The sequence below is a fragment of the Onychostoma macrolepis genome, chromosome 08 (genome assembly GCF_012432095.1).
Source record: "Onychostoma macrolepis isolate SWU-2019 chromosome 08, ASM1243209v1, whole genome shotgun sequence".
Lineage (NCBI taxonomy): Eukaryota > Metazoa > Chordata > Actinopteri > Cypriniformes > Cyprinidae > Onychostoma > Onychostoma macrolepis.
In genome coordinates, this window is record NC_081162.1 from 3,757,391 (window position 1) to 3,769,761 (window position 12,371).

Sequence of the window (12,371 nt, forward strand, 5' to 3'; positions counted from 1 at the left end):
TAGGTGCTTTTGGAAGAAAAAGTTGCTAGGGTAGTCTGAAAAGTTGCTAAATTTAGCAACAAAATTGCTAAGTTGGCAACACTGATTCCAATGTCCAGTGATAATAAATAGGAAAACAATTATGCCAAACTAGCTAATAATAATTATAAATCAAATACCAGATTTACAATTTACAATAGGGTCAACAATATTTGTACAATATGCAATACAATAAGGTTGCAATTGCAGAGAATATCTTCCTCTTAGCTCAGGAAAGTTCTTATTATAAGAATTATATATTATAAGCATTCAGAAATCATTTGAATAAATTAAGTGCATTTATCAAATGTCACAAAAAAAAAATCGATAACCATAATTTAGAAAAGTTACACATGTATTGGTAGGCCTATCTAAAAAAAAAAAACATGCAGCATGTTTAGCATGTTAGCCTTGCATGTTTTTTGTGCACATTACAAATAGGTTACACAAAATAAGTGTATTATTTTACACTTTATTTATTTTTATTTTTTTTCAAAGAATACTTTTTTTCGGATACTATTTTCACACACACACACACACACACACACACACACACACACACACACACACACACACACACACACACACACACACACACACACACACAAACAGCTCTAAAAACAGCAAGGCAGATAGTCATCACTAGGTGCCGTAAAGCCGTTTCAAACTTGCCAGATCAGTCTGACATACTGGTCCAGGATCAGTTTTGTCTTCCCTTAATACGTTACATTGACGGTAGACTCGCTGCTAAGGGCTGATCCTAGAACAGCGCTTAGTCTAGCTTGAACTACGACAGGTCTTGGACTTCGACACTTCCGGTGTTTTTACGGCAGCCTGCTGGTTTCCTTCCACAAACAGAGATGTCAGTTGGCTGAGAGGTGACATGTACACACAGCAAATAAAACAAACGAGGTCGACATAACTCAGCTCTAGCAGAAACACGCGATTACGCGACGCAAACATCGCTTCGAGGCGACAAAGTACGCGTGAAATGGGTGAGCAGAAATGTTTTGACTAGTCAGCTGACTAGCCTGATAACAGCAACTACAGCACTGCAATAAATGCAAACTCTTTGCAGATACGAGTGGCTCGTTTAACAAATGTTTGGAGTTGTTTTGGCACGGAAAAGTGTTTGCCTCGTTAATGAGGAAGTAGGGTTTTCCACAACTCTGTGACAGAAGAAATTACTTCAACCTTTTTTCGCGCGTGTTGCTCTTCAAGTTAAGCTTGATAAGTTAACACTACTATGCTTGGCAGAGCTGTTTGCCACTCCCAGCTTTTACTGCTGTCAGGAAGTCTCTGATGTCCTGTATGGTGACCACCCTCGACTGAGTCGTTTATGTTCAGTCCATCAAAGAGCATTTGGAGCAAAAGGCAGATCATGTGGCTTCAGCAGAGATTAAAGGGGCTGCCTGGTTTGCTCTCGAGCAGCTGGGCCCGCCGTGTCTTGGTTGGGTTACTGCTCTTCCTCATCTTCTACTGGTACTTGAGCTCAGATGGGCTCCTGAAGGCTCTGAGCATGTCCGGGGAGTCTGGAGGAGCGGCGGGGGTTTGTTTGCAGACTGATCTTCACAGGTGGGTGTCGTTGGTGGACCGAGGGGAGGGAGTGGTTCTCACCCCCCAGACCAAAGAAACAGTACCATTTGTGGTCGGTAATGGACATTTTCTGGTGGATGTGGACTCTAACAAACTCTGGGTAGCTTCATCTTCACAGCCTGGATCCGCACCGGTTCACCAAACAGACTACGGGCCGGTGGTGCGGTCGCAGATCCCGGGATCGCGCTCGGAGGCTCGGGGAATGATGCTGTGGTACAGAAAAGGCTCTGTCTTTTCCACCAGGTGCATCCTGACCGCTTCTTCTCAGTCTTCTCGCGACTGCGTCGTCATACGAGAGGAATTTGTTGCGCATCGCAGCCGACCCAATGTTTATCTTCAGAGGATTCACGTATCGAACCCCACGGACCGCCAGGTTTCAATCGACCTGGTTTCGATTGAGTCTCTGTCGTTTAGGAGCACCGTGGAGAAGATGGAGGAAAAGGAGTTTGTTCTCTCCTCAGGCCGGGTGCTCACGGAAAAGAAGGACACCGTGTTGGTGGTGGTGGGCACAAAGCAGCTGAGCCCCAAGATCCAGGTTTCTGCCAAATCTGAATACTCAGAAAACCTGGTGAGCGTGATTCACACCTCAGAGCCCACCGAGGGCGGGAAACTGGACGAGACCCTCGGCAAACTGAGAGAAGGAGTCAAGAGAGAGATGGTGGATGTCCTCCGAGCCGATGTGGAAGAATTAATGCAAGAGCACCAGCAAGCATGGGTGGATCTCTTCATATCTGGCAAGTTGATTAAGCACAGTCCGACATAATTGTTATTCACTTCAGTATATACATTTCAGGTTCATTGTATGGACCTCAAAAAATTTACTTTGCACAGTTCTTAATTAAAGGGGTAGTTCATTCAAAAATGAAAATTGTCATCATTTACCCAACCTCAGATTGTTCCAAACCTGAATGAGTTTCTCTCTTCTGTTGAACACAAAAGTAGATATTTTGAAAAATGTTGGTGGTAACCAAACAGTTGCTGGTAGCCACTGACTTCCACAGTATTATTATTATTATTATTTTTTCTCCATACTATGAAAGTCAGTGGCTACCAGCTACTGTTTGGCTACCAACATTATTCAAAATATCTCCTTTTGTGTTCAACAGAAGAGAGAAACTTATACAGGTTTGGAATTTTTATTTTTGGGTGAGTTATCCCTTTAATAAATCTGAGGGGTCATATCAAGACATATCAAATTTTCCTTAATCTTAGAAGTGTTCAGTGTGTTATGAAAACAAACAATACATTTCCCCCTGGAAAGAAAGTAAGTATTAAAAATGTACCTAATTTAGGGCCGGTTGCTGATCAAAACCAAAATCAAAATTTTTTAAATTCGGTTACATAAAATTAGGTTAGTCTAATGAGTCCAAAATATGGAGGGAAAAAAATAAATAAATGGAAAGACTGATTACCCCATAGTTAACTGCTAGCTGGTAAAACTAGTTCTTAAAGACACACTTAATAGAGGCTAAGTTTATGCAACTGCCTCCAGATTTCACAGACAGGGTTTAGATTAAATCAGGATTAGGCCATAGTTCAATTAGGACATTTAAGTAGTTTTTATAAACGTACCTTAGAAAAAAATTGAGACAAAACAATGGCACTGAATATTTTAAGATCAGTCAGTGCAAATTTATTTCATTTGAAACCGCTCAGAAATGCATTTTACTCTGGGACTAGTCTTAAGCCTTGTCTGTGAAACCAGGGGGTATGAAACTAGAAACTGCCACTAGCCAAATATGAGTATTGTGTGTCATGTAGATGGCCTTCTCTACCAGCCACTGCACTCCAAAAGGAGGACAGTAAACGAGTAAGCGTTCTTCTTCATACTTGCACAAATATGTGAGCTGATTTTTGTTTTATATGGCAACTCTCCATGTGAATGCCCTTTGATGCAATTCACTTTGTATGCGCATTAATAATACGAAAGTAGGTTCACTTCAGTTATGAGATTTGCATTATTCCGAATATATTTCCTTGTTATAACTTTCAGACAAATAAACACACACCCATCATCAAAAACACCTGGTTGTAGGAAGGCGTGTAGGACACAGCTAACAGTACAGATAAGAAAAGAACTCCACACAGAGCTATAGTTTACAAAGAGTCCTTTATTGACAAAAGCAAAGTTTTGTGTCATATTCTACATCTCTTCTACAATTCTCTTTTGGCATTCTTTATTTCTTTCTAGTTTTGTCAAAAACAAGTAGGGCAGGCGACCTAGCACAGCAACTTTAATCAAAATGAGATTTGAGTGAACTTGTTGTACAAGGTCAGGGACAGCTTGCATGTCAAGACAAGTCTGGAAAAAATACTATGCCACTTTGCACAATAACTGTTTGTTTTACTTTAATGTTTTTGGGATGTATTTTATCTCGTGAACACAAACAGACTCCCTTATATTTAATATGTTCAAGTTTTACAGCTTAAAATAATGTTTAGTTCATTAGGATTTGATCTGAAATGTGTGTGTGAACTTTCCACTGGTGCCTTCAGGTCATTAAAAAGAGGTCAGAGTCCATTTACAAGGCCAGAGACAGTGTAAAAGCAAAGAGAAAAGTTATTTTTAATTCAGTTTACTGTTTGGTTGTTAGAAAAACACAGAGATAACACCTATAGTATAATGATTTAATGCTTTGTGCATTTTTTTTCAGTTGCACATATACGAGTTGCATGGGACAGTGCAATTAATATAAGCAAACCTGCAGTCCAAGTGTCTGTGCTGTTACTCATTTCACATGTTAGCAGGGGTGTAAAATACATTTAGAATTTTTTTTAAATAATGATTTTACTGCATTACTGTACTTGAGTATTATTTTTGAGGATTTGTGCTTTACTCAAGTGCAATTTAAACTGACCATTGTGTTTTCACTTGATTACATTTCTGAAGAAAAAACAATACTTACTTTCTACTCATTACAATTTTATTTCAACTTGAAAAGTACTTGTTACATTTTTTGCCTTTTTTTTTTTTTTTTTTAAAGTTATATTTATGGGCTTTTTTGGACAGTAGAGAGCAGACAGAAAAGCATTTGGTGAAGAGAGGGGGGTAGGATCAGCAAAGGACCTCGAAAAAGGAATCGAACTCAGGTTGCCGCGAGCACAGTTGCGCTAGCTAGGCTATATGTTGGCGCACTAACCACGAGGCTATCAGTGCCGACATATCAGGAAAATTCTGGCTTCAAAATTTCACCATTAAATTTCACCAAGCATATTGAGGTAGCAAAGTTGCTTTTCCCATAAAAGTCTATTGATTATTTTTGTTTGTTTGGATATACCCATTAACTGTCTGTGTAATATATTGGCTGAATGCACAACATTTACTCACCCTGAAACAGAGACGTGTAGCAAATCAGCTCAAAAGGGAAATGTATATAAATAATTACAATTAATTATGATTAATTACAATTATTTATATCGGCTGACAGTAATAACTATAGCAGAATTAAAGGCCTTTTGCGGGCGGGAGTGGGACAAAACATGAATGTCGCGGGTGGGAGCGGGACCAGATAAGATATATTTCTGCGGGACTGAAAAATCCGTCCCGCGCAGGTCTCTACCCTGAAGTATTTTCCTTACACACGTCCATTGTTTCACTTCAGAAGATACTGATTCGTTAACAGGGTTGTATGGGTCACCGTCGTGTTCATTTGTATAGTTTTTAAGGTGTCATCTTGCATTATATCCATACAGATGGATTATTCTTTCTAAAAATCTTTGAGTCATATACATATGTCTGACAAAACATTTTGCATTGAGAAGATGATTCAATATGATGAAACAAGTCTGTTTGTTTTTTTGGCTAGTTTACTCTTCTTTTTTAAAATTTAAGTACAATTTAAAGTTGTACTTTTTTAATTTCACACAAGCCAAGATACTGCTTTGGCCAAGAAGATACTTAAAGTAAGTAGAGTAAAATTGAGTAAAATTTTCACTCAGTTTTTGTACTTTCACTTAAGAATAATATTTGAGTACTTTTTACACCTCTGTCTTTTAGAAATAAAAATACTTATAAGTAGAGCAGAAAAAATATATATGGTTTAATTCTAAAAAATGTTGCCAAAAATGAATAAATAAGTAAATATGTCAAACAATTAATCACGAATAATCGCATCCAAAATAAGAGTTAAAAAAAAAAAAAAAAAGTCATATATGCATGTGTACTGTGTATATTTATTATGTATATATAAATACAAATACATGCATGTATATATTTAAGAAAAATATGGTATGTTTATATATTCAATATATATATTATATAAATGTATATACATGTAAATATTTTCAATATATAATACTGTGTGTATTTATATACACATAATAAAAAAAACACAGTACACATACATAAATTATGTAAACAAAATCTTTTATTTTGAATGCGATTAATTGTTTGACAACACTAGTAAATAAATACATTTTTTTGCACAAATAGACAAAATTATGGTGTACTTCAGGGGAAAAAGTAAGTACGACATGACTCCTTTAAGGTTTCTAATCTTGTTCACTTGCTTTAAGAACCTAAAAGGAAATATTTCATGTTTTGTTTTTTTCTGCTTTACAGGTGTGGAAATCAGAAAGATCACAGACGCCCATACTCCGTCCAGTCGCACAGTCAACAACACGCTATATTACATTCTGTCGACCTCTACAGCGCCCCTCCTGGATCAGAGTCTGACCGCAGAAGAGCACGAACGCCTGGAGTCCAGTCTGAACTATGCCGACCACTGCTTCAGCGGCCACGCCACCATGCACGCCGAGAACCTGTGGCCGGAGCGCCTGACCAACGTGGCTCAGATCCTGCAGCTGGTGAATCTCTGGAACCTGACCTTCCAGAAGAGAGGATGCAAGGTCCTCGTCGCGGCAGGCACTCACGGTATGATGCAAGGCATGGTCCTGAGTTTTGGTGGTCTGCAGTTCACCGAAAACCACCTTCAGTTCCAGGCCGACCCAGATGTTCTTCACAACAGCTACTCTTTGAGGGGCATCCATTACAATAAAGACCTTATCAACCTGGCCGTGCTGCAGGACGCCGAGGGCAAGCCCTTCCTGCATGTGTCCGTCAAGCCTCAGGAGAAACCTGTGAAGCTGTACGCCTGCGAGGCCGGCTGCATGAACGAGCCCGTGGAGCTGACCTCGGAGCTGCGAGGCCACATGTTTCCGGTGATGGTGACCCAGCCCATCACGCCTCTGCTGTACATCTCCACTGATCTCACTCACCTGCAAGACCTGAGACACACCATGCACGTCAAGGCCATCTTGGCTCACGAGGACCACATGGCCAAGCAGTACCCAGGCCTGCCCTTCCTCTTCTGGTTCAGCGTGGCGTCCCTCATCACGCTTTTCCACCTCTTCCTCTTCAAACTCATCTACAATGAGTACTGTGGGCCTGGAGCCAAGCCGCTCTTCAGGAGCAAGGTATAGCCGAAGACACTTGAAGACACGCCGTTTTTGGGGGTGGGAACTGTGGTGTGAGTGTGTGTGAATCTCCTCTCCCTTTTTCTTCTTGCTCTCATTCTGCGCAACTCTCAAATTCTGCCTTGCAAGATATTTTTACCTCTGGAAACTAATTGACGATAATTGGTTTGGGTAATCCATCAAACTGCTGTAATTGGAGGGTCGGGCTTGCTGGAAATAGTTGTCTGCAATCTTCAGTTTGGGTGTTCTCTCTCTATGAACCTCTTGATGAACTGAAAGCACCAGTGCTCTAAAGACACTATTCAGAGAGCTTATTTTTTTCCCTCGCAATCTGACACAATTAGAACTGATTTGTGTCCAAAAACGTAAGAAAAAATATTTATTTTGTTTTATATGAAATGCTATTCCGCTTTGCAGAATAACCATTTGCTAATTATGTTTGAAGGACAGTTTTTTGAATGTAATTCATCTCGTGACTTTCAGCAGACTTTCCCATCTTTTATATGTAGTTTTACAGCTCAAGAAAATCTGTCTAGAGTATTTAATTCAGTTTTTTGATGGGATGATAGCAGGTGAGGAGTCGAATTTTATTTGATCTGAAATTTGTGTGTAAACTTTTCACTGGTGCCTTCAAGTCTTTCTTCTTCCAAGTTGGTTTAAGGGGTTTTGTTCCTCTGAAATTTGCTTTCTGCAAAGACATTTTGTTCGTTTACAATCTGGGGGTCTTACGCAGGGGTCTCGTGTTTCATCTAAATGTGCTTTTTTAAGTTTGAATATCTTGTTGGTTTGGTAAGGTGAAAGTTGAATTTCAATTTGAACCCAAATACATCAACTTTTCACTAATCACATTCATCCACCATACAGTCATTTATGTCAGTAAGGTAATGTCAATACTGATAGTGGTTTTGGTGACATTATTGATAGCAGTTAACATAAACCTCAAACATAAGGTAGGCAGATTTGCATAAACCTCACAAAACCTATCAAGAACAAGTTAGTTTTGCCACAAAACCACAAGAAGAAAATTACATTTTGCATTAAAATGAAGCCTTTTTAAAGGCCATTACGATAATTTTCATGACAACTAAACCTTTACAATAAAATTTATTGTATTATAAATGTAAATGTATTAGAATACAATTGTTATGCTTATACTGTGCTGAAAATCATTGTATTACAGTATTTATTTTACTGTAATGCAATAAAAGATATACAGCAACTAATAAGAATCACAACTGACAATAATAGGAATTACAAAACAATTTCACAAAACGCTTCAGAATTACAAAAAGGCTTCATTTCATGTGCAAATGTAAATATAAATGTCCCCCATGCAGACATTTTTTCCTAAGATTCACAAAGTCTAAACGGGTTTAGACCTACAGTGTGTGTGTGACTGACATTTAATCAACTGAATGAATCATGTCAGTTCACTGTTTAGAGCACAAAATGAGATGGGAACTACAGCACTACTTGCTTATTAAACATGTATCACTCTTGGAATTTTTAAATTAGGCAAATACAGTTTCACATGGTCTGATGTGTAATTCACAACACTGCTGCTTATGCACTGATATCATGAGCTGTACTCCGTTAGATCTCTGCCAACATCTACACAAGCTCACAGAAAAAGCTCATTTTTCCAATTATTATTTACTTGTTGTTAATGTGAAGATTCTGCGTTGTTTGCCATGTGGGTCTCAAAGTTTCTTCCCATGTTGGAGTGATCTGATTGATCTTTTGCATTTGTTTGAATTCTGCTGTTTTTATTAAATTAACAAAGTTCTGTTATTGTGACATTCATTCACATTGATTTTGAAAGATTTACTTAATCTGGGGTCATACAGTAAAACCGGTTAAGTATTGCTCCTTATGTGAAATGAGTACATCATATGAGTTGCCTTAAAATGTGTCTCTAAGGCATCTTTACTCTGCCAAGTTAAGGCTGCTCTGTGCCTGCTTAAAAAAAAAAAAAGTGTAACGGCGCAATGCCCTGTAATTACAGCTCTAGTGTCAAAGCATGCAGTTGTAATTGCTGTGGAAATGCGTTAATGCCACCCCTGAGCAGCATTAAACAGTCTGTGTAAAGACACCTAAATGCCACTTCAGAAGCACTTCTGTGCCACCTTTGCAGTTTAAATTTGTCACTAGTGTGTGTAACATGCTGAAGATACATTGCTTAAAGTATTTTTTTTATTAGTGGACACAATAAATTACATGTTTGGGGTTTAAAAAGGCAACTCAAATGAGTAAAATCATTTCCCAAAGAGAGCACGCGTAAACATTTTACTTCATTTTTGATTGAACTTAGACATTGCTACATTTCACACGTCGGACACTATTGGCGTCAATCCTAATGCCTGTGCTCTGTTTATTTGTATATGTTTTACAATTAGCTTAGACTCATACTGAGGGCAAATAAGTAAACCGATGCAGTAAAACAGTAAATCCTTTCCATTCATATCCCTTGATATGTTTTGAAATCCGCTATTTTTTTTACAAAGAAAGCATAACACTTTTTTTTTCTACCATAAATATGTATATTCACCCTTTATTTGTTATTTCAACAGGATGATGTTTCTCTCTGAAGCCTAATCCAGTATGCAGATACATTAAATATGGCTCTATCTCTGGATGTCCTCTCAGGATTGGTTTTAATCTCTGGAGATGTGCCGATGTATTTAAGACATGTTTTCCATTATTGCTGTGTGAATTTAATTATGAATATTATCTGATGTCTGTCGAGGATTATGTAAATTGTTAAGGTTAAAATATGAAGACCATATAAAATATCAATAATTATGAAGGATTCAAACAAGACCTTTATTATTTATTATTCTAGCTTATAAACAAGCGCAATAATAAAATCTTAATGGAAACCAAATCAAACATGCAGCTCCTAAACACTGATTTTATGTGAATGAAGAAAAAAATCGTATAAAATCGCAATGAAATGGCAGTAGCAACAGAGCTTTTTTTCTGTATTGTGATGAACATCTGAGTGTAACAGATAATTAAAGAAACAATGTAAATCGTGGATTGGCGAATGGGGATAAATGAGTGGAGAAGTCAGGCTTATATCACCTTATTTTCACTACAATAATAAATTGTGACATTTTGATTATGAGTTCAAACAAATCAGATACACGTATGAAAATCAGCTAAATGAATCTACGTCAGTAGTAGAAATACTGACCCTTCTTAAAACAGCTGGGAAGAGGGAATATTGTATGTATTTATTTGAAAAATCAGCATTGAACATCACAGATTCACGTTTGTTTACTGTATACTTAATCACATGGAATATAGAAGGTAAAACAGCATGTCATTGTTATAATGACAGTTTCAGGCAGATGATAACCGCTTGTCTCTTATTAATGTCCCACCGTGTTTAAAAGACAATAAATGTGGAATGTCTTGGACTTCATTAGATTATCATCCAGCTGATGATTTTATTACAAGTGGCTCACATTCTCTACTCAGAGACACAATGGTAGTTGGTGAATGTTTGAATTCACAGCTAGCAATGGTTATGAGAAAATAAACCACTGGGCTTCCCCAACTACAGGCTGCATTGAGTTGCATTGCACAACAAACTGGCCTCGTAGCCTTACCAGACTGCTGTTCCACTGGTTTTAGATGGTCGGCCAGTTGGTCTCCCAGAATGAGCGGCTGATGGTGCCCAAAACCCCTCTAAAACCAGCCAACAGACCAGGTAAGACCAACCAAAAGCTAATTAAAAAAAAAAAAAAAAAAACTGGATGAGAGAGAACTTCAAATAGAGGACGACATGTGATGTTTAAAGTTTCATGGGAAAAAGTACTTTTATCATTACTTCAATTGAAAATTACTTCATCATTACTTCAGACCCTGGACTGCGTGGTATACACCACTGTATAATCTATAATAGAGTCATTATATATAGATCAGTGGTATACACACTCAAAAATGACCTAGAGCACTCAAAGAATTTATTTGACGCCAATATGTAAAAGAGCTGGTTATTTCCAATGATTACAAAAGTGCACAAACATTGTAAAAGTTGTAGGAGTGAAATGTTTTAGTCTTGAGATGCTGGAGGTCCAGATAACAGAACATTTCTCGAAGACGGTTTGTATAGGTGTGATGGAGTAAGTAGAAGACCTCACTCCATCTTTGTCATGGTCTTCATCACTGGAATGAAGACAGTCCTCCAGACTTGAGTCCTCCCTCAACAAGTGTTTCTTATCCCGTAGGAGCCTTGAGGTTGTATTGAACAGGTACGAGTGAACATGGTTCTTAGCTCCACATGCTTTTATTGTAAATGTTGTTTGTTCATTAAATTAACCAGTCAAGAAACGGACATCACTTTGTGGACATTTCTTATTCCATTCTATGAGTCAAAATCAACAACTTACCACCCTGCTATAGCTTATAGAAAAGCCACTACTAGGCCAACATACCCATTACTTCTTTATTTGGCTTCTGCAAAAGAAGAACCATGTGTAAAAATTGATTAAATTGAAATTAATTTTCTGTTTACAGTGTTTACTTCTGATATCATTCAATAAGTTGAACACATATTGAACTATATGTTTTAATGTTAATTAGGAGAGGAGTTAATTAGCCCACATTCTGTGTAAATTAGCAACCATTTAAGTTCAGCACCAAGAGCACTATTTGATATCAAATGGTGCATCCTGGTTCTGTACTAAATAGTATTCAAAATAAGAATTAGTGTGTATTTGTATGTTGAAATGGGGATCCCTAACGTTACCTGGATGGTTTACTATTTCCGGTGCATATTCCCCACAAACCTCCATGCATGGCAGATATGTGAGACTAACAATTAAGTAGAAACTTTTAGATAAAGGGGTTTGAGTGATCAAATATGTAACCTAATGGAAAAAAGAGTTAATTAATAATCAAATATGCAACCTGATTGAAACATAAGAGTCAATAAGTCCCGCCTTCTAAATTAAAGAGCCAATCGCCGATCAGAAAAGTCATAGGCCTACTGCGTCACTGCAGCTGTTCCAGTTGCCATAGAAACACTAACAGTCAGGTTTCAGAGACCTGAGCAAAGGACTTTTTTTAACGCTATTTGAACAAAAAAAAGAAAGTTATGGGTCAGTTAATGTCAGAATTTGTTGCTGATTTTAAATGTTATTTAAATATGAGTTTGACAAGCAGTTTTTTGAGCTTTCAGGATTTGTCCGTCCAAGTAGTGGATGCTGAAAGTCGTTGCAAACATGGCCGCCGAGTGAACAGAAGCAAAATACCGCTTCAGACGCATCTCAGAATAGCCTCATCTGCCTCATCTGCTTCTTCATCTGTTCGCACCGCTTTATGATTAACGTTTA

The 12,371-nt window shown here is 37.9% G+C and overlaps 1 protein-coding gene across 1 annotated transcript; it reads left to right on the forward strand.

Annotated features, from left to right (window-relative positions):
* The first annotated feature begins 836 nt into the window (after positions 1–836).
* kiaa2013 (KIAA2013 ortholog) lies at positions 837–11,371 on the forward strand. The gene is made up of 3 exons (XM_058785335.1): positions 837–2,348; positions 6,176–7,029; positions 9,600–11,371. Exons 1-3 carry the CDS (start codon positions 1,358–1,360, stop codon positions 9,615–9,617), a joined length of 1,863 nt encoding a protein of 620 aa, XP_058641318.1. The 5' UTR covers positions 837–1,357; the 3' UTR covers positions 9,618–11,371.
* The last annotated feature ends 1,000 nt before the right edge of the window (positions 11,372–12,371 follow it).